Source organism: Petromyzon marinus, chromosome 14, assembly GCF_048934315.1.
Source record: "Petromyzon marinus isolate PM22_M1 ecotype Great Lakes invasive population chromosome 14, UKy_Petmar_22M1.pri1.0, whole genome shotgun sequence".
Taxonomy (NCBI): domain Eukaryota; kingdom Metazoa; phylum Chordata; class Hyperoartia; order Petromyzontiformes; family Petromyzontidae; genus Petromyzon; species Petromyzon marinus.
Window position 1 is genome coordinate 3,003,504 of NC_133680.1, and position 20,883 is coordinate 3,024,386.

The 20,883-nt window shown below is 44.0% G+C and overlaps 1 protein-coding gene across 2 annotated transcripts in view; it reads left to right on the plus strand.

Moving 5' to 3' along the window:
* Positions 1-7,086: 7,086 nt before the first annotated feature.
* Positions 7,087-20,883, plus strand: part of LOC142924565 (sodium-coupled neutral amino acid symporter 2-like) — a 30,387-nt gene continuing 16,590 nt past the window's right edge. The window contains exons 1-4 of one of the 2 annotated variants that reach the window (XM_076067031.1): positions 7,087-7,453; positions 9,517-9,754; positions 12,411-12,474; positions 14,561-14,679. In XM_076067031.1, coding sequence (XP_075923146.1) covers positions 9,642-9,754; positions 12,411-12,474; positions 14,561-14,679 — 296 coding nt within the window. In that variant the 5' untranslated portion in view covers positions 7,087-7,453; positions 9,517-9,641. Of the gene's footprint in view, positions 7,454-9,516; positions 9,755-10,088; positions 10,172-12,410; positions 12,475-14,560; positions 14,680-20,883 lie in introns of those variants that run through there. The other variant, XM_076067032.1, reaches the window with a different exon arrangement.

Here is a 20,883-nt window from a genome sequence, read left to right on the forward strand (position 1 = left end):
TGACTGAGATGACCACTGCTAGATGCACCACCAGCTGTTCCCCACTATACTGTGCCAGGCTAGGTGCAGGAGGTCATCGGGACAGAGCCAGCAGGTGCCATGGGTTGACTGACTGAGATGACCACCGCTAGATGCACCACCAGCTGTACCCCCCCTACTGTGCCAACTTGCTGCGTTTCAGCCGCCAGGGCGCTCCGCTCGTTGTTGTGAGGCGTCGCTCTTCTTGCCCTCCATTGTTGTTGCAAGAGGGATGATTGCCTCCCAACTGCCCGGTCGCAGCAGCGTCCTTCACGAGCCTCCAATACCCGGGCATTCGCCACGAAGTGGCGGGGACGTCACCATGGCAACTGTGCCAGGCCAGGTGCACTTTGAGCACGAGCCTCCAACCCCTCGCCACGTGCAGTTGCCGGTGGTTGTGTTGCAAAACCTGGCCCGCTTTAATGGACAAATACATATTTGACGTTTCGCTTGTTATTATCACTCACGTCCGGTTTGTTACGTGGTTCTTTGACGGGGTCGATTGTTTCCAGGTCGTATTTGCGTAGTCTTGAGTCACCGTGTTTGCGAAGCGTGCGTGGTGCATTTGTACACGTGCAAAGGGCTGTACAAGACTGATACTATCAGTGTTGCAACTGCATGGAGTTTAAGCAGTGGTTTTAAGTGTCCTGACCTTGCTGCATTATATATGGCGACGTTTCAGGCAGCCCCCCTGTTTTATAGCACAAGAGGCCAGAAAAGGGTTAGGGACCACCTAACACCTTGGGGCCTGTTAAAAGTTAAGTTTTAAAATAGCTTAAATTCCAATTGTTGAAATGTTACCATAATTTGTGAAATAAATTTTGCCAATACAATACTCAATAAGTTGTTACATCGTTAGGGCTCATAGAGACGAGCCTTCTTTTTCTTGGTTTAGACTAACATGACTCACATATAGCTGAGGAACACTAACATCAATTCAAACTGGACGCAGATGTGCAGACCTATAGTGTACTGCATTGTAGCTGTTATGAAATGCGTAAATCAACTTAAACTGCTGTTCTGATGATTCCTGATGCTGGTGAGTGAAATTGGCACGTTTCAAAGTGTTAGTATTAAGAGTTGAGCATTAGTAACAAGCATATCCCAAAATATGAGAATAGGTTTTCTCCTTTTTTATGGCAACAAAACAGGTGTTAAGATGTTAAAACACCAAACTGAAACCTTTTACAAGGAATCATGTGCGCATTAACCACAATACTTGTGGTCAGAATGCACACTGATAATATATGCATTGTCTGATTGAAACTGATTGGTCGACACCAGAGGCAACTTTCTTTAGAGCCTCGTCTCAAACGGTGTCTCTGGTGTGGACCAATCAATCAGTTTCAATCAGACAATGCATATATTAACAGAGTATGTTTTTTGTTTGCATTCTGACCACAAGTATTGTGGTTAATGCAGACATGATTCCTTGTAAAAGGTTTCAGTTTGGTGTTTTAATATCTTTACACCTGTGTTGTTGCCAGAAAAAAGGGGAAGACCTCTTCTCATATTTTGGTATTGGCAAAGGAGGTCTCATGATTAAGCATATCCCAGTTCAAACCAGTAGTCATCACCCAATACGGTGACCTGAATTACCCAACTTATGTCATTCATTAAAGTTATTGTTATCTCTCTGTGTGTGAATAATAGCACGACAGTTGTCTTCAACTTGTGTTGTTTGCCAAATGTAGTTGGTGTCAATCCTGTTGGGAGACTTGATACTCTGTCCCTTTCCCAGACGGTTCCAATTTGATTATGAGTGCAGGGGAAAGAAAAACATACCGTATAATTTCAATGGGGTTTTATTACAATTATTACAGGCTGTACATGTGGGTAAAATGTGTTTAATGCCACGTGGGTTTGTAAAGTACGCATTTCAGGCCAGGCACGGGTGTGTGTACGTAATTCATGCCTCCAAATCACACCAAACCGCGGCTCGCATTTCTGAGTAATTGACTTTCTCCAATTATGTGTTTTACTTTATCCACTATTGACCTTGTTGCAAGTGCTTTTGAGGCACCTTGCCGACGTAATTATAACGACCTAGTTTTTAAACATTCATATCCAGTACTCCTTTCCCCCCCCGACCAATTTCCTGCGTTTTCAAATGAATATAGGTTTCACGTTACCAAAAAAAAGTGTATGCGATCAAGAGTCCTGAGAATTGCATCATCGGCCATGATCAATCCACTGCTGGATGAAGGCCTCCCCAGACCGCTGCCACCTCTCACAATATTTCGATGCAACAATCCATCCAGCATCTGCACTTTAACCGATTTAATCGCTCCGTCTTCTCCACCGTTCTCTAGAACGCGTTACGCTCCTTGACTGTGTTGTTAAAACATTAAAGTTACAGTAATATAAAGCATTGCTTCTCAACCATCACACTGCAGGCACTCACTTTCGAACTTGCTCGATCTTTGCGGCAAACCAAACCAACAAATCCCTGGACCCTTCATCCAGCAGTGGATCGATCATGGCTGATGTGCCTGGTGCCGTCGAGGAAACGTGGAATGTTGACAACCCCTTCGATTGCCACGTGTTCCGCAGGTTCCGTCGTGAAATTAGAACCTCATGAGGCTCGGGGTTAATCACTCATCCCGGGGGGGCTCAGCAAATTAACTCAGAGGGGGGCAGTTGCTTGTTTTGTGCAAGTCAGTCCGCGTGTTTTAAGGTAATCAGGTAATTTATCATTGTTATACTGTAATTGATCATTGTTAAGCTAGCCGTCTGTTCGTTCATTTAATGGGTTTATTTGAATTTGTCTGCTGTGTTCATTACGTTGTCTGTTTCTGTCTTGTTTTATGTTAATTAATGCGTATTAGTTAAATTGTTGCATTAAACCCTGTTTCGATTCCATTGCATAAGCGTTCAATTGTTTTATGTTGATGTGTTCTGTGTCTGTGTATGTGTTAATTATTTAATTTAACTTTGTTTAATTTCAGTGTCTATGCATCGTTTAATGTTGACGTCTGTCTGCGTATTTAATTACATTTAACTGTGCGTCTTTTAGTTTCAATGCTTGTCTTTTAATTGTTTATGTCATTGTGTGTCTGTTGGAACGATTCCAAAAAACTGTACATTATTGAGGAATGTGTTTGTTAACCATATACAACTTTACTTCCTCTTTGTTTTCACCTAACCATGCCAAGACATTGTTGAAAAATGTGCCCATTAGGCGACAACTCGCAAATGTTTTTATCTAAATACCTCGTTTGTGTTTTACAGGTGTAAACTCCAAATTACAAAGTTTTAATTTTCCTGTATGGTGTAGAATGCAGTTGCCTTCAACTTGTGGTTTACGTGGGAGTTTTATGGAATGTATTCAATGCGTGACTCATGTTTTCGGCAAATGTTGCTTGAAACCCCACCATATGTGCCGAACCCCTGAAAAACTTTCTCAACGGACATGCTCGCCCGAAATCCTCCACGCCCTGCTAGCGTTAAAATCCATTAATTTCCCCTGCTAGCGTTAAAATCCATTCACTTCCCCTGCTAGCGTTAATCCATTAATTTCCCCTGCTAACTCCTGATGACAGAGAACACAAGCCGCACAGAATTATTCACACTCACTGTCTCTTTGGCGTTAGTTGTTCGTGGGAGGACTTTGGCATAAATGTAGGAGGCACGGGTGACCCTGACACGTTGTGAATTTTCTAAAAGCATGAAGATAGCACACGCGGGTTATACAGTACGGTTTAGTAATTATTTTGTTCTGTTTTAACGAATGCGTACGCGACCTACTCGTCGAAGAATAAAGTGTGTGAAACTTTTAGAAATGGTTGGACAAAAACTTGATTTGCCCATTTGCTTCTTTGTCCATTACTTTAAGCTTTACTATTTATTTAAATTGTATGTGGGGGAAGGGATGGCTAAGGTTGCCACATCTGAGCTACAAATAACCGGGATATATCTTAAACAAGATAAATATATTTGACAGTATCAGAATGGAAAACGAAACGCCAGCATTATTTTGAGCGGTGTACTGTATTATTATTCCAACTGAAAAAAACCCCAGAACTTTTAATGCGCTGGGAAGACTTAAGAGATTTTCCCAGCACAGCTACTTCCAAAGAAGAGGACGATCTTGGGAAAACCAGGACAAGGTGGCAACCCTGTGGGATGGAACAGTGGTTCGTGTACTGCACTAAACCCCGGCCTGCTGAGTTGCATTCCTGGTCATGGCTTACACCAGTGGCAGGCGATTGCTGAACCGGTCTTTGCGCTTCCACATCACCGACCTGTACTGACCAGCGTGGTGCAGTACAGGCTCACGACCACTCAATACACGTCATGGAAAAGCGGTAGTTTGACTAAGGACAATGCAGTAAATGATGAGTTATAACTAAAACACAATTAGCCATGCAATTAAATGTAAAATTATTGTCGTCATTTTCCATTTGAAAACGTGCTGATAGAACACTTTATTTTGATAGTAATACAAATTTGTGCACGTGTTCTCTGAATAGTATTTGAAGATTGATAACACTTGCGGTGGATATTGCATCAGCCGATGACTATTCAACTTCACTGCTCTCTACTGGACAGAAAATGCATTGGCATACAATGCAGAATCGCTCTCTCCACTACAATATTCACTTTAATGTTTTGTTGTCACTTATGCAAGATATATTTCCAACAAGATGAGAGCCTGCCGAAACTAACATTTACCTTTAAGGATATATGGTTTTCGAAGGTGCTCACAATCAAAATGTAATCTACAGGCTGGTCCAGATGTCTTGTTACCCCCCCCCCCCCCCATTAAAATTTTCTAAAACTTAGTATTTTTAAAATATAAGGTTTACTTAAAATGAATGTGCGAATGAAAAACATATTAGGTATTAATTAATTGGGGGGTCACAACATCTGGACCACCCTGTACAATGCCTGTTAACACCCAATACAACAACCACGTCTGACTTCTATTCTCACTCTCCCCCTCTTATACCAGAACTAAACTAAACAATTTTTACTTTATTTTACCAGGTAAAGTTCACTGAGCTATATAGCTCTTTTTTCAGAAGAGACCTGGCCACAAATTACAGCTTAACGAAGTGGCTTATCACGTGCTAATTTCCAATAAATGTACGTATTGCATTCAACATCGGTGATGAATATAAAACATTTTTACAGACATGCGCTTTTCCATTGAAATGTATAAAAAGTTATAAAACAAAGATACACGCAAATTGCTATTTTTATCGTGCACAGCACGTCAGTACAGTGAAAATTAATACCAATTAACGCATAACTCCAGTAGAGTAATGTCAAGTGTGCCGATGCAATTCAAGCTGCAGTAAACCGCCGTCACCACCATCAGCCACGATGCACACGCCCCTCGCTGATGCAATAACCACCGGAAGTGTTATCAATGTTCCAATACATTACTGCACTCTTAATAGATAGTGGTCAATGCATTGATTGGCACATGCGAATGTACAAACCGAACGGCGGGCTTAGTCACCTCGTGGTACATTTACCCATCTCTTAAAAAGGAGGAGCCCCTAATATTCTCCCTGTTATCAGGTGGTAACAGGGAGAACGGCTTCTCCTATTCAACATTTTCTCGGCAGATAAGAGGCGTTGCACGGCAAATGCAATTCTATGATAATAATGAAAATTTATAATGAGCGTTCCATCCCAAGGATCCCCATGTGCAATGCATGGAAAGCGGAAAACAAAAACAGAACCAGGGCAACCTGCCAAACTAGATTGGAAGGCCACTTTCAAGAGATGGGTTTTCAAAGCAGACTTAAGTATATATCTACATGCAGTTTCCCCGCGTTTTTTGTTGTCCTCATGGATAAGTTGGAGTAAATACATTGATAACCCAGCGGATGATAGGATGGTCAATGTTCGCTCCCCCCCACCCAACATGATCGCGGATAAGAGGAGTTACTGTTCACTTAAGCAGATCAACAATTGACTAACTATATGTACATTACTGCAAATAAAATTACAAAAAACCATGACAATGGAAGAAGTTACACAGATTACGGATGGAGAAGTTAATTCCAAGATTGTCGGATGATAATATTGGGTGTGTCCCATTCATCATTTACGGGAAGTGAAATTATTTTAAGGGAAGGAAAAAATATCAATGGCAAATTTTCAGATAATCCACAGTATTGTAGTGCGATTGTAGCAAACGCAGACTCAGAGATACATAAAGACTTATATAGATACATAGATACCCATTAGATTAATATAGACCCAGCCTTACATATACACCCATAGAGATAGTAAATCTAAGTAATGGTAGAGAAATTGTGGTCATGCATCCCATACTATATGAACCTTTTAGGTAAATCAAATGTAGTCTGGTGCTCCTTCAACTGAGGAAACAGCGAAACGACACGAACATTGTGAAACAAGAACAAACTAAACTGTAAACTTATTTATTTTACCAGGCAAGACCCACTGAACCATATAGTTATTTTTTTCAGAAGCGACCCGGCCACAAATGATAGCTCAACGAAGTGGCTTATCGCGTGACATTTCTATTTTTTAAGCAGCCAAATACTCTAAATTCATGATTCTAAACGTGGGGGGGAAAACCCGGAGAATACGAAGAGAAATTCCACCCGACCACGGGGAGAGAGACATGAAAATTCCAAATGTACAGCACGAATCGTCAGTATCGAGATCAAACCCACGACCTCCTGTATATCCGGCGAGGTAGTTAACATCTCATAACCACCGCGATGATGATGAGAGAGACACGCAAACTCCAAATATACAGCAGGAATCGTGAGTATCGGGATCAAACCCACGACCTCCTGTACATCACGCGAGGTAGTTAACATCTCATAACCACCGTGATGATGATGATGAGAGAGAGACACGCAAACTCCAAATATACAGCAGGAATCGTCAGTATCGGGATCAAACCCACGACCTCCTGTACATCAGGCGAGGTAGTTAACATCTCATAACCACCGCGATGACGACGATGAGGTTCTCCCCTTGTAAGATAAAAAAAAATAAAAGCAAGCGGCTAAACGCGATCGTTCGTTGTGTGTCGTTACTAATGAAAGTTAACGTATAATAATAAAAGTAGTGTGTGTGTGTGGGGGGTGTTACTATTTGGGGGTGTATTTAGAGACGTCACGTGGGCTCTGCCCTATAGAACGCCGCTTGCCACTGTAAGGCGCTTCCAGTCACGACAGAGGGCGTTCGACTTGAGGTCGTGTCACCCACTAACAACGCACGCGATACCTTCTCTCTCTCTCTGTGTGTCATTTAGCGTATGCAACACGCACAAACCAAGCCGCTTTCTAGCGTCTCTGCTCGTCGTACGCAAAACTCCGGTGCACTCTCTTCTCAAAGTGTGCTAATACGTACTATTACTGTAGGGACGAATATCCATCACCCTGGGCAAAAAAAACCCGCGTCTGCGTTTGTAAAGTTTGCCGACCACCTCCCCACTGAGGTAAGTAAGGAGTTTGAAGAGCGTTGAGCAAGTTTTAATTCGTAATTAATTTGCCTTTATTTTGAGAGTCCCCGAAAAATTGTTCTTTTAAAAAAAACGGCGGCGGTTTTTAAGAGTTTACGATTAATCGTTTGACGACTCGCACACGAGGGGTGTTTGTTTTTTATTTGGGTGAGAAAAGTTATGATATTGGGGGAAGAGGTGCGGAGAGCGGTGGCGCTTCGCTTAGCGCGACACTGCGCGAAGCGGAACCCTGCTCGAGTCCCCCTCACGGCCACCAACACCGCCGACGATTAAATTAACCAAATCGTGAACCTTCCCGAGGTTAACTCGGCCTCAAATGAGTTGACGGGTCGGTGCGTGTCTAGCCCATCGGCACCGGGGAGACAAAGGCGGCCGGGCGTGGTTCTGCCCCCTACCCCCTACTCTTGTTCCGTGTCGGCCTTCATCGTCGCTCGCTAACAGCACCACCAAAAGTCTGTTCAGGCTTAAAAGTCTTTTTTTATGTTCAGCGCTCTATGAGGAAATCAATGTGAGGGTGCCGCCGCCACATGGCCGTGGCTGATGCAATCCCTAGCCGTGGTTGCAGGCGACACGCGGCTCGCCGCACGCACGCACAGGCGCCGTAACCAAGCCGGCCTTGACGTTCGTTACCGAAACAACGTCAACACATTTTATATTTAAAGCTTTCTTGACTGCAGGGAATTCATATTCTTTGGTTCTTTCGGTAAAGTCATGTAGAAGGGAAACGATGAAATAATAATGTTGTTTCCCTTCTACGTGGTGACGTTACCGAAAGAGCCAAAAAATATGAATTCCCTGCAGTCACGAAAGCTTTAAATAAAAATTTAACGTCAACAAACAGAAACCATCGCCGCCGTCTTTTTTTAATTAAACGTTGGATATTCTATGTCCTTAAAGTGCTCTTGTTAAATGTGGCCTCACACACGAGCGGAAAGGGGTGGAGTGTGCCGCTTGATGGTGGTTACAATGCCAGCGAATGCGACTACTGTATATAATTATTATATTTTGCGTGTAATTGTAAAGTGAAGAAGAGGTAATAATGCGGTCAGGCGATAATACTTTAATATTGTAGTATTGGGAGTGTTGGCGTCCTTTTGCTACATTCCAAACGCAACCCAGTGTTGTTTGTGAATATATAAATTGCCACGATTTTAAAATGTGAACGAGGTTAATGTTAAAGGTGCAGTTTTGCAATTGCTTGTTCACGACACCTTTTAGGAGAGCCCCAACACGATAGGCGAGTTGCGAGAGAATCTCCCTCGGCCCCTTCTCATTCATTACTCACCAGGCGTCTTATTAGTTAACATGGGTTTAGGAATATTGTGGCGTTACTTATAATTACTTTGTTTCTCACCTTATAGATAACGCAGACCTATTTTATAATTAATATTCTGAGTAGTACAAGTACTTGATTTGTAATTTACAGCTATCATTGGCAACTTTGCATCAACTTTGTGTATATTCACGGATAACTATATTTGGGTTTATTTTCAGACTGTTTAAAGTAATAAATGACAGTAATGCACACACGTCACATTTATTAATTTGAAACAATGGCTCATTTACTGATATCTCTTATCGCAGCTTTAAACAAAATCTATGTTGTGACTCGTCATGCATAATCATTACTCAAGCCACTTTGACCTACGGGTGCGTCAGTTTTCGCTGACCTGTGATTTTTGTTGATTATGAGCTGTTCACATTAATCAAGTTAGGCACAACTTGGATATTTTTTTCTGCTGTGTGGTACACAATGTCATGAATTATTTTGTCAGCGCCTAAAATACTCTGGTATTTTCGTAGTCCATTATGACCGCAAATGTAAGACCCCCCCCTCCTTCCCACTCGTGGAAACTTTCACGATAGTAGGAGTTGGGGTGATATAAAAACGGACTAAAAATCTGACAACTTTATTCTCCAAACCCATTATTACAGTCACGTATAAGTGAACGTGTGTTGTACTGTACATGAACAAGAGGTACTTTATATGTAGCCCGCCGCTAATGTCATTAAAGTTGAATTTCTTGGACCTCCAACAGCGCCAACATTCTCTTGAAATAAATCGACATCCCCGAAAGGAGAAGTGAACGTTATTAAATACTTTGGAATGTTTTTTGGCGGAATTCTGAAAGAAGAGATACTTTTGGAGTAGCTGTCCGGAGAGATGGAACTTGGGAACCACGTCAGAATTCCAAATGGCAGTGATAGCGACAGCAGCGATGGGATTGGCGAGCCACGGATAACAGACTCCGAGAACATAACCATCGCAACTGCGAGGTAAGAACACACACCTTGCATGCCTGGGCATTGACACAATGTGCAAACTGCCCTATTTGGTATGTAACATCGCAATATATCTCACCTATAAATGTTTTTTTTTGTCTCTCTGTCCGTCTGTTTGCGTACGCTTGTTTGCGAGGGATTTGGCTCTTGGACGGTGGGGTTTACGTAGAAAAAAAACTGCCGGGAGGAATGCCCCAAGCCCCGCGGTGGGAATAGGCTATTCCGTTTTCCCATCCCTAAACTTTAAAGTAGTTCGAATAGCGTTTTTTGTGCAATTTATCTTTATTTATTTACTTTCGCCGTTTAAGCTGCCCGGGGTTGCCCCTAGGAACCCAAGCGCGTCATCGCTGGAGGGTGGGGAGGATTTCTCCTTGGCGTTCAGAATGCAAAAAAAATACATGCAACGCTGAGGTAAATTCATCAAAGTGTCACGTCCTCTTCTCTCCCCCCCACCCCAATGTGTGCACTTACTATTATAGGGTCGGTAGATATTAAAATTATAGCGATTAGACAGCATTATTGTAGCGCGGGGGGGGGGGGTAGCGGCCCAGCCTCGGCCGTTTGGGCAATCTAGGTGAGGCCGGAGGCTCTGCACGGGACTAGGCCTCGCCACGGTACTCTGTCAGGTGAGTACTTTGTGCTGTAGAGTCGATATATAATGCTACTAGCATTAAATACCCAGCGTTGCCCGGGGCAAAAAAATAGATTTAAAAACTTCTGAAAACTTAAAAACATAACATACAAATGAAAAGAAAACTCAATAATTAAAAATTAAACCCAAGCATGCCATGATCGATTCTTTAAATCGCGCAAAGGAATCGAAGGTTGTAGATTATTTAGAATCGTCTTGAAGCGACGACGCACAACAGAAACATCCTGGATAAACCAGCACATCTTACAAACAAATTATTACAACGCTGTGTGCTCAAATCCCAGTGTGATGCAAGTCAAACAATAACAACCATAACATAGATTAACCATATGTTTTCTAAATCAAAATAAAGCTATAAAAACAATGTAACAACAGTAATCATAGGAACTGGGATTCTCATTTAACAATAAGCGATGTAATAACATGTACGACCAAACTAGCAGCCATAGCTGGCAGCATGACACTCCCAGTGTATGATGTGTGAGTGAGTCTGGTTGTGTGAGTGAGCGTATGATAAGTGAATCAGCGTATCATGTGTGAGTGAGTCGGCGTATGATGAGTGACTCAGCGTATGATGAGTGACTCAGCGTATGATGAGTGACTCAGCCTATGATGAGTGACTCAGCGTATGATGAGTGAGTGTATGATGAGTGAATGGGTCAGTGGTTGTGTGAGTGTATGATGTGTGAGTCGGTGTAAGATGAGTGAGTGTATCACGGCATCCTCCATGCCATCACGGCCTCCTCCCCGCCATCACGGTATGCTAAATATTTCGAACAAAACACATTCACAAATTTGCCTTTTATATATAAGATAGAGTCAGCATGTACGACTGCAGTATAAGCAGGTACCACCACAGTCGGCATCCACTGCTGTAATCATAGCAGGTACCACTACAGTCAGTATGCACTGCTGTAATCATAGCAGGAACCACCACAGTCAGTATGCACTGCTGTAATCATAGCAGGAACCACCACTGTCAGTATGCACTGCTGTAATCATAGCAGGAACCACCACAGTCAGTATGCACTGCTGTAATCATAGCAGGTACCACCACAGTCGGTATCCACTTGTAATCATAGCAGGTACCACCACAATATGCATTACTGTAATAGCAGGTACCACCACAGTCAGTATGCAGTGCTGTAGTGATAGATACTGCTATCGAGGTGGTAGATACTACTATATAGAGTCAGTAGATGCTTAAACAGTCAGTATATACCACTACAGTCAGTCAATACTGCTACAGTCAGTATATACTACTATACAGTCATTACATACTACTATGGTGAGTAGCTACTAGAGTCAATAGATACTACTATAGAGTGAGTAGATACTGCTATAGAGTTAGTAGTTACTACTATAGTCAGTGGATACTAATATAGAGTCAGCAGATACTACTATACAGTTAGTCGTTACTACTATTATAGTCGGTAGATACTACTGTAAGCCCAGTAAATACTACTATAGTCAGTAGTTACTACAGTCACTAAATACTACTATACAGTCAGTAGCTACTGTTGGCTCAGTAGATACTACTGTACAGTCAGTAGATACAACTACAGAGTCAATAGATACTACTTTCTCTTTTGTATGTAGGGTGTGTAGATATATATATACCTACGCCGGGGTAAAGATATTTTTTGAGGGGGAGGGTCCACAATTTTCAGAAACCTTTTACATCAACTATTTACCCCACACTTTCTATAACTTTTTGGACTTTTGCAAGCGTCTTATAATTTTGTTGGTGGAGAAATGGACAAACGGCCCACCGGGATTTCACAATACCTTAGTATCTGTGTATGTATATGTAAGATCTTTAAGAGAAGTTTTGAAATATATTTTTCACCCGGGCAACGCCGAGTACTTCCCGCTAGTTTGCTATAAGTTAGTCCACATGTATACCTGGCAATTGAACCCACAAGCTGCAGGTGTGGCTGCATGTCTTCTGTCATTCTTTGTGTTTTGTGATATTACGTTTTTATTTGCCTTTTGCAGCCCGGCTGATAAAGAACTAGAGCATTTCATCCGCCATGATGGAAAGGTGCATTCAAAGCGCCAGGTGAGTTTCAAGTCATAGAACGAGTCTAAAAAAAACAAAGTTTGTGTTCATACATAACAATCCTCTGTACGTCTACATGTTTTTCAGGAGGGTGTTGCTTTGGAATGCTTGGCCATCTCCTTGGAATATTTTCTTTAGACTGTACATGAGAGGGAACCAGAGTACGTGGTAAAACTCGCACGGATTTGGCAAAAAGCCGGCTTGCTCTACAGCTTCCTCAAGACGTGTCATTGCTGAGCACGTAGCTGTTGCAAAATTAATATCACTGCGTGATTTACCAACGCTGCGTGATTCTTGAAAGATTTACATTTCACTCTGAGCGTTACTGTCCCTTTGTAAATTATTTTCACTACCACGTGGCACATTTTTTGGCTGTGAAAATAAAGTGAAAATAGCTCGTTGAGCCGAGTAGATTAACTGTGTACTATTCTTTGCACTGCCAATGAATGTGACATGTTGCTTAAAGGCTAATGTTTGTTAGGTCAAGTGGGGGTGTTGCTAATAATTTCCACGTGAATCTTTGTTACATTGTCTGATCTAGGCTTGAAGCTTTCGTGACTGCAGGAATTACTGTTTTTTTTCGGTAAAGTCCCGTAGAAAGGAAAATATATAATAGAACACGATGTTTCGGCTGCAACACAAGCAGCCGTCATCAGGTGATTGAATTTTATGAAGAGAGAGTCGCACAGAGAGGGACACCCACATAAAGAGACGTACAAACAGGGAGAGATGCACACAGACACACCAAGGTACACATAGAGGGACATGAGCTGAGAGAGACACCTGGAGAGACGCACATACAGAGAGAGAACACACAGACATACAGAGGCAAGCAAACTGTTCGAGAGAGAGAGACAACGGATACTGAGGCAGGGCATTATATAGGCCATAAAAGTGGGGGGAAGGGAAGGGCGGGGGAAATAAAGGGGGGTGTCGTAATTGGAGGACAATGGACTCGGGAAAAGACAGCATATACCAATATCCATAGAGAGGGCGGTTGAGCAACAACAACACGACTAAGTACGGAGAGAGACAAACCACAACGAGAGCGACACACGGAACTAGAGACAAAACACACCGAGCGAGACACACGGAAATAGAGATACATACACAGAGGAAGACAGTGACATACAAAGACACACAGAGAGTCAATGGAAGACGTTTTGGACAGGCTGGAGAGAGAAATATAAAAGAGATGGGAGAGCGAACCTTGTAAGCTTAGAAATATAATGCGATGCAACCCAGAGTTGGCATTATATTTCTAAGCTTGCTAGGCTCGCTCTCCCATCTCTTTTCTGTTTCTCTCTCCAGCCTGTCTAAAACGTCTTCCATTGACTGTGCCTTCGTATATCCCTGTGTGTCTTCCTCTGTGTATGTATCTCTATTTCCGTGTGTCTCGCTCGGTGTGTTTTGTCTCTAGTTCCGTGTGTCGCTCTCGTTGCGGTTTGTCTCTCTCCCCGTACTTAGTCGTGTTGTTGTTGCTCAACCCCCCTCTCTATGGATATTGGTATGTGCATGGCTTTTCCCGAGTCCACATTGTCCTCCAATTACGACACCCCCCTTTTTTTCCTCGCCCTTCCCCCCACTTTTATGGCCGATATAATGCCCTGCCTCAGTATGCGTTCTCTCTCTCTTTGTCTCGGACAGTCTGCTTGCCTCTGTTTGTCTCTGTGTGTTGTCTCTCTCTGTGTCTCTCCAGGTGTCTCTCTCTCTGCTCGTGTCTCTCAGTATACCTTGGCATGTCTGTGTGTGTGTGTGTCTCCCTGTGTGTGTCTCTTTATGTGGGTGTCCCTCTGTGTGATTTTCTCTCTTCATAAAATTCATTCACCTGATGACGGCTGCTTGTGTTGCAGCCGAAACGTCGTTCCATTATTTTCCTTTCTACGTGACTTTACCAAAAAAACCAAAGAGTACATTGTCTGAATTGATGAATGTTTGTCTATTGCCTGCCATCATGGTGAACTATGCACGTGGCATTTCTATTTAAACGGTTGAAGCTTGTTGCTCTGCATTAGCAATGTAATGCATAACTACCAGTGGAAAGTATGCTGTGTTACAGCATTTCTATTCTGTGTTGTCCATTTAGGTCCATGAAGGCAAGACATCATATGGAACGTCAATTTTCAACTTGAGTAATGCCATTATGGGCAGTGGCATTTTGGGATTGTCGTACGCCATGGCCAATACTGGAATAATTTTATTTGTGTGAGTACCAGATGTCTGTGTTTGTACAACAAAGCCTCATTTTTTTATCTGCACTATTCATGCGCACGCCCGTTAACGCGTCAAAGTTTTGTAATATACATTCACTGATGTGGATTTGGCCCACGTAATTAATGTACGGCGTTGTGGGATGCAATTGCCATGAATGATGCGGTATCAAATTTATATTTTTGTATACATATTGTAAATAATGGACGAATAATATAGGGGTACTTGGCCATTTTTTGTACAGTAAATTCAAGCGTCGTTAAGCGCATATAACAATGACAAGAAGGAAAAAAACCCCCATAACTTGTTTTCATAGCTAAAAATTATTCTTGGCTCAATGTCTTTTGCTTGTAAGTGACCGAAGCGGTTGTATGTTTTTATTTCTCTAAGGCATCTTGGCAGAACTTCGGGTTTTCCCCCTTCTAACACTGCAAAAAATACCACGCACCTCCCTCGCATCACCCCCCTCGCCACGCTCTTCCATCGCGCCACACCCACAAATTCGACTTCCTGACACGTCGACAGGCAAGAATCGAAGCAAGACTTTAAAGCCCAGATGTAACACATTAAGTGATTTTTTTTGTTAAGTTAAAAAAATAGACACTGCGATTTCAAAGCTCCACCAAGAGTTTGATTTGGACCTTATTTATTTGCTTTCCTTTTTAGGCAGCACCATGAAACGCCCACACAATGCCAAGTCCTGAAAAGAACAATTTATAATAGAAGGGAACTTGTTAGAGACAAAGTTCATGCTGTATTTACCTTTGCAACTATTGGATAGTTTTAATTATGTACATTGTACACGCGGTGACCTGTTTTAAACTTGGGGGGAAAATCATTACAGAGCTAGTGTGGAAAGCATGCCCTTGGATAAATATATGGACTTTTTTAATGCCTCTTAATCGTTGTACAAGTAGCTATCGTGAAATGTCTTTGACTATTTGTAGATGTTGAGGAAAGTAAATTGCTAGCTGGGTAGGTGGTGACTGTATCCACCAAACCTGTGAAGAGGAGGTTTGGTGGATGGCACAAATGTTCGTGAAACTTCTTTCCCTGTGGATGCCCTGACTTTCCACGAGAAGGCAGGACAGCAAAAATGTGGACTCCACTTGTTCCATCTGGATGGTATAGTGTTTCCCTCTCGCACCTGTGGGGTTTCTCCAGTGCTCTAGTTACCTCCCATATGTAAACACTTATTATTTGGCCGATAACACTTTAATATATCGAGGACCACAGAGCTTGAGCAATTGTTAGCGCTAGGCTAAATTGTGTGGCTGCCTTCCTGCTTGTCTGGTTCCTCACACCTCTGAGTCATTCACTACAGGAGTGTGTGAAGGCTGTGTGCGTTACAAGTTGAAATTACTATTATTTTAAACATACTTTAAAGGAATCCTTGGGTTTGTTGACTTGTGTCTGAGAGGCCCACGATGGGGGCATTCATTTGCAATGTCCCTTCAAAATTCACATTCCTGTTGAGGGTGTATATTCGACCAAGCTTGTTACAGTGCATAGGTAGAGGCAAGGTTATACTGGTAAGAACTTCCTGGTTACACCAGCCCACAGGATTATTGTGTCCGTCCGTCGTGCATCCAAAAATGGGTGGGGCTGGGTGGGGAGGGTGGGGAGTGGCTGGGTGGGGAGGGGCTGGGTGGGGAGGGTGGGGGGGTGCTGGGTGGGGGGGTGGGGAGGGGCTGGTCACCCCGTGGTGCCCTTATAAAACTCAACGTTTAACCTACTCACGCCGGCTTGTGCTCGCCCTCAGGTCGGGCATATTTGCGGAATACACCACGCCGCTGTTGACCATGGCCATTGACCGAGCAACCCAGCTCCCTCCGCAGGAATTTGTTCACGTGCAGCCTCGTATGGCTGGAATTTTAAGATTATTTGGATAAACCTAGTGCCTTGTGCATATACTGATTTAACTTTCCACAGCTCCAATGCACAAACGAAGCCAGTGCTACACATTCCAAGTACATTGCTGCACAGTACGTAATATGACATTTTAGCAACTGTTATGAGGGTCATTGAATATCTTGGCACACTAGAAGACAAATCTGTGTCCATTACAATGTTGGGCATATTTGGTATTCCTTGAAAAATGCTGCTTTTGTTGAGTAGTGTCTGTGTGCGTGTTTGTTTGGGTTCCTTCTAAATTTGCCTTTTTTTGTGTGCGAGCCTGTAACCGAACTGGGGGTGTGACTTCATAAACCCTTGAAGTAATTATAATTGGGTAATGTAGGGATATAGTTTAGGCAAATGCGAGTGCCTGTTTCGGTTTGGAATCTGGCCACGTTCCACTGCTTAATCTACATGTCCAGTGGCTCCTTGCTTGTGACGATGCCGTGGCATTGGGGGCCCACAACAGGGAAAATTTTTACCGTCCCGAGTGGAAAATCTGACCTATCCCAGAATATAGCCCACGTCCGTTTTGCTGAAGTGTAATTTGTGTGAACTCTAACTTTGAGTTTTGTCATGACTAGGTGGTATTTTATTGCAGATATGCTGGCCAATTAACCATTTAAGGCTGCTGCGGATTAGAGCATTTAATTCTTTGGAATGTTTTGTTTTGCATGTGGTGTCAAGTGTTTATAAGCAGCCAGGAAGAAATTATTGAGTTGTGTTAAGTAGCTTTGTCACCAAACAGGAGAAAAAGAACGCTTTATTTGTTTAGTGTTATGAATCTTTCTGGCTCAAGACTTAGGATTGTGTTGTACAGAAAATTACTGAAGTGGCCATAAGTCTGAACATGGTAGATGCAAAGCCACTCTGTAAGTCTTTTAAAGATGTCATTTTGTTGAGCTCAAATTTGGACTTCCCAGAGCTTAATTCTAACACAGGAATGTGGATGTGTTTTAAATGTTCCAGGGTTTTTTATGGGAACTTCGGTGTCCATTTTGATCAGTGCCAAACGAGTAAAATGAAAATTCCCATGTAAATTTAACAGACCTTATCACATCTCAGCATGACCATTAAACAAAAAAACCCAATCAATTTGTTTCATCCCACAGGCATTTGCTTTAGCTTCACACACTTCTCTTCTAGATTTGAAGCTTTCGTGACTGGAAGGATCAATACTCTTTGGTTCGATTCAGTAAAGTCACGTAGGTAAATAATAAATAAAACAACAAATCACGCCGTTTCGGCCACAACACAAACGGCCTTCATCAGGTGAAGGGACCAGCCTGTCTCGAAGACTGCGCTGGAGTGAAACAGAGCCAAGCTCAGACTGCGACCTTTAAGCTGTGTGAGAGGGATTAAGGTGCCTCGACAAAGGAATTATGCTAATTCCTAATTCCTTTGTCTTCGAGACAGGCTGGTCCCTTCACCTGATGAAGGCCGCTTGTGTTGTGGCCGAAACGTCGTGATTTTTGTTTTTTATTTATTTTTTACCTTACGTGACTTTACCAAAGAGAACTTCACACACTTGGTTTACATATGTAGTGGTCGACTTGACGCGGACAACTTTCTTGTTTCCTTCCACACCACTTTTATTACAACTCTTCACATTACGTCTGTGACTCCGTCATTCCGCTTAGCCGCAGCTCGCTCGCCGCGCTCCGCCCGTCTCGCTCGCTTCACTTCCTCCCCTATCCCTCACTGTCCCTCTGCGTCGTCCCTGTCCCTCTGCGTCGTCCCTGTCCCTCTTTGTTGCTCGCCGTCCCTGTCTCTCTTCATTGCTCGCTGTCTCTATCTCTCTCCCTCACTCGCTGTATCTCTGTCTCCCGCTGTCTGTCCCTCTGTCTCTCTCTGCTTGTCTCTGCCTCTCTCCGCTTGTATCTGCTCTACTGCTAGCCTGTTCTGTCTCCTATGTCTTCACTCCGGTTCTCCCCGACCTGCTTCGTTCCAGTCCCAGCTACAACTCCACTCGCTCTTCCCGTCTCCCGAATATATCCCCGTTCCCATTACCAACCAGTTAATTAGGCCGCGTGCCACCGACGTCCCGTGTCCCCCCACACCTGTTACTTGCCTCTTCTATTCCCAGACATTCCGGCGCCACCTCGCCCTTAACTTCCCCAGCCAATCACAGCCGTACATCGCTCTCCAGCTTAATTGGCTCGTCATTACTGCACAGTTTCCCTCCGCCACACCTGGCCGACCCGACGTAACCCCACTGATGATAACTCGTGCGTCTTTACCCATCCCCCCTGTATGCGGATGTTAATCCACTACATCACACCCCCCCCTCCCCGTGATGAAAGAATTAGCCGTCCCGGCTACAACAACAATCCGACACCTGAACAGTGGTGAGCAACAATGTACACCAAAAGAACTGGTTAATCCACTTATCCCTCAGCACAGCCCATCCGTGTTAATTTGTACGCTCGCACCGACATCTGAATGTGACTGACAACGGTGTAGGCAATCACAAGGTGTGAGAAGTCATGGACAGCGGCCAGTCTTCAACGAGTTCGCGTGGCCGAGCCCCCAGGGGAGGCGAGCACGCTCTCCCTGGAGGTCCTGGGGGAATTTGAAAAAGGCCCAAAAAGGGCACGGCCCCTCCCCAGGAGTTGGGCAACAGGATGAGCAGGAGTGACTCCCCCCTTCAAGTCCACATCCGGTCACAACCAGCGACTCCAAGGGCGGCAGGTGCAGGAATCCTGTGACGAGAGAAACCACCTCCTGAGGCACAGCATCACAAGCCCACGCCTCAGCTCGTCGGACATGACAGCCACCCGGCCCAGGGAAGTGGAGATGATCGTATTCCGCCCGGCGGAAGAAAGAAAACAAAAATACATAGATTCCAACGCATTGGATGCACAACCAACACCGGTAATCAAACCAAAATCACAACCACCCCATAGATGGCAGAGTCTCACACCGCTCTGCTACCATTCCACCCCACAGGTGGCAATAGGGCAACGACCGAAAGTCTTAACACCCACCTACACACACCACTTAACATTCCGGACGTCTCCCTACGTCCCAGGTCGAGAAGTCACATTTCAGGGTCGACCCCTATACTGGGCAAAGAAGTCGCACTTCACGGTTGCCCCAGTATCTACATTGTCTGTAAAAAAATATGTAACATCGACGTGACACAAAAATGGCCTGCTCATGCCCAGAAATGGTTCACAAATACTCATGCACGCACAAAATGGCGGCCGCATGCTCGAACGGCAATCCCACAATCCCCACGCACCCGCAAATCTCCCAGCACTTGCATCGCAGTATACTCCTTTGAGAATCAACAGACAATGCATATCCCAAGTTTGCACCCTCCAACGCCTCTGCGCGTCGCCGCAGTTCATCGCACGTATCAGCCGTAGCGGGGGAAATTTCAACTAGTATCTCTCCAAGACTCGCGTTGCCACAATCAGCTGTCCCAACCGAGCTGAGAAGACACATCGCTCACTCACTTTACAACGTGCACCCTAACAACCGCGGGATACAGTCCCAACGTAATGGGACAACTACACCCGCACACTACGAATCTCCAGCCCACTGTTTTAACACACCTCGGAGTTTCTCGATCTCCGGGCCGCCAGGGCGAGCCTACAGCTCCAGCCTACAGCTCCAGACGCACCACGGAGGGTCTCAACCTCCGGGCCGTCAGGTCAAACCATCAGCCATAGCATGACGGAACCACAATCTCGTGTTAGACACGCAACACTCACTGGGCCATCCTGGTCAGGATCTGCGCCTCAAGATATTCGACAGCCAGCACCACAATTCCAAATCACTGGCAGCATGTCACCATCGCAATTTAAATGCTGCATACCAATGACGGCAGAGCCAAAACCCAAGGCAGTCATCCCCCACACAATCGCAATTTAACACCATCACACATACAATTTGAAGTAGGATCCCCCACTGAATTGATCCAATGTCGAACAGGTACGCACAATTTGCGACGATCCCGAATACCCAATGGTCACAACAATACTCTTCACATCCCGTATCCGTACACATCATCTCAGAGACTCGCATTGCAGCACGCAGCTGTACCAACCGAGTTGACAGAACAACGCAATATGGCGAAAATTTATAGCCCCACGCACCCTTGATTCACACAGAACCTAAGGGGCAACCTCGCATGAAAAACCCTCCCTTTTCTCCCCATGTATCGAGCAACAACGGACAGGAACCAAACATTGAGTACGTAATACACTGAATCTGTCATTTCAAAATCCCCTTCAACATTAACCATGGGATTCAGGAATTCGAAATTTCAGAGCAAAACAAACCACCCACAACCCC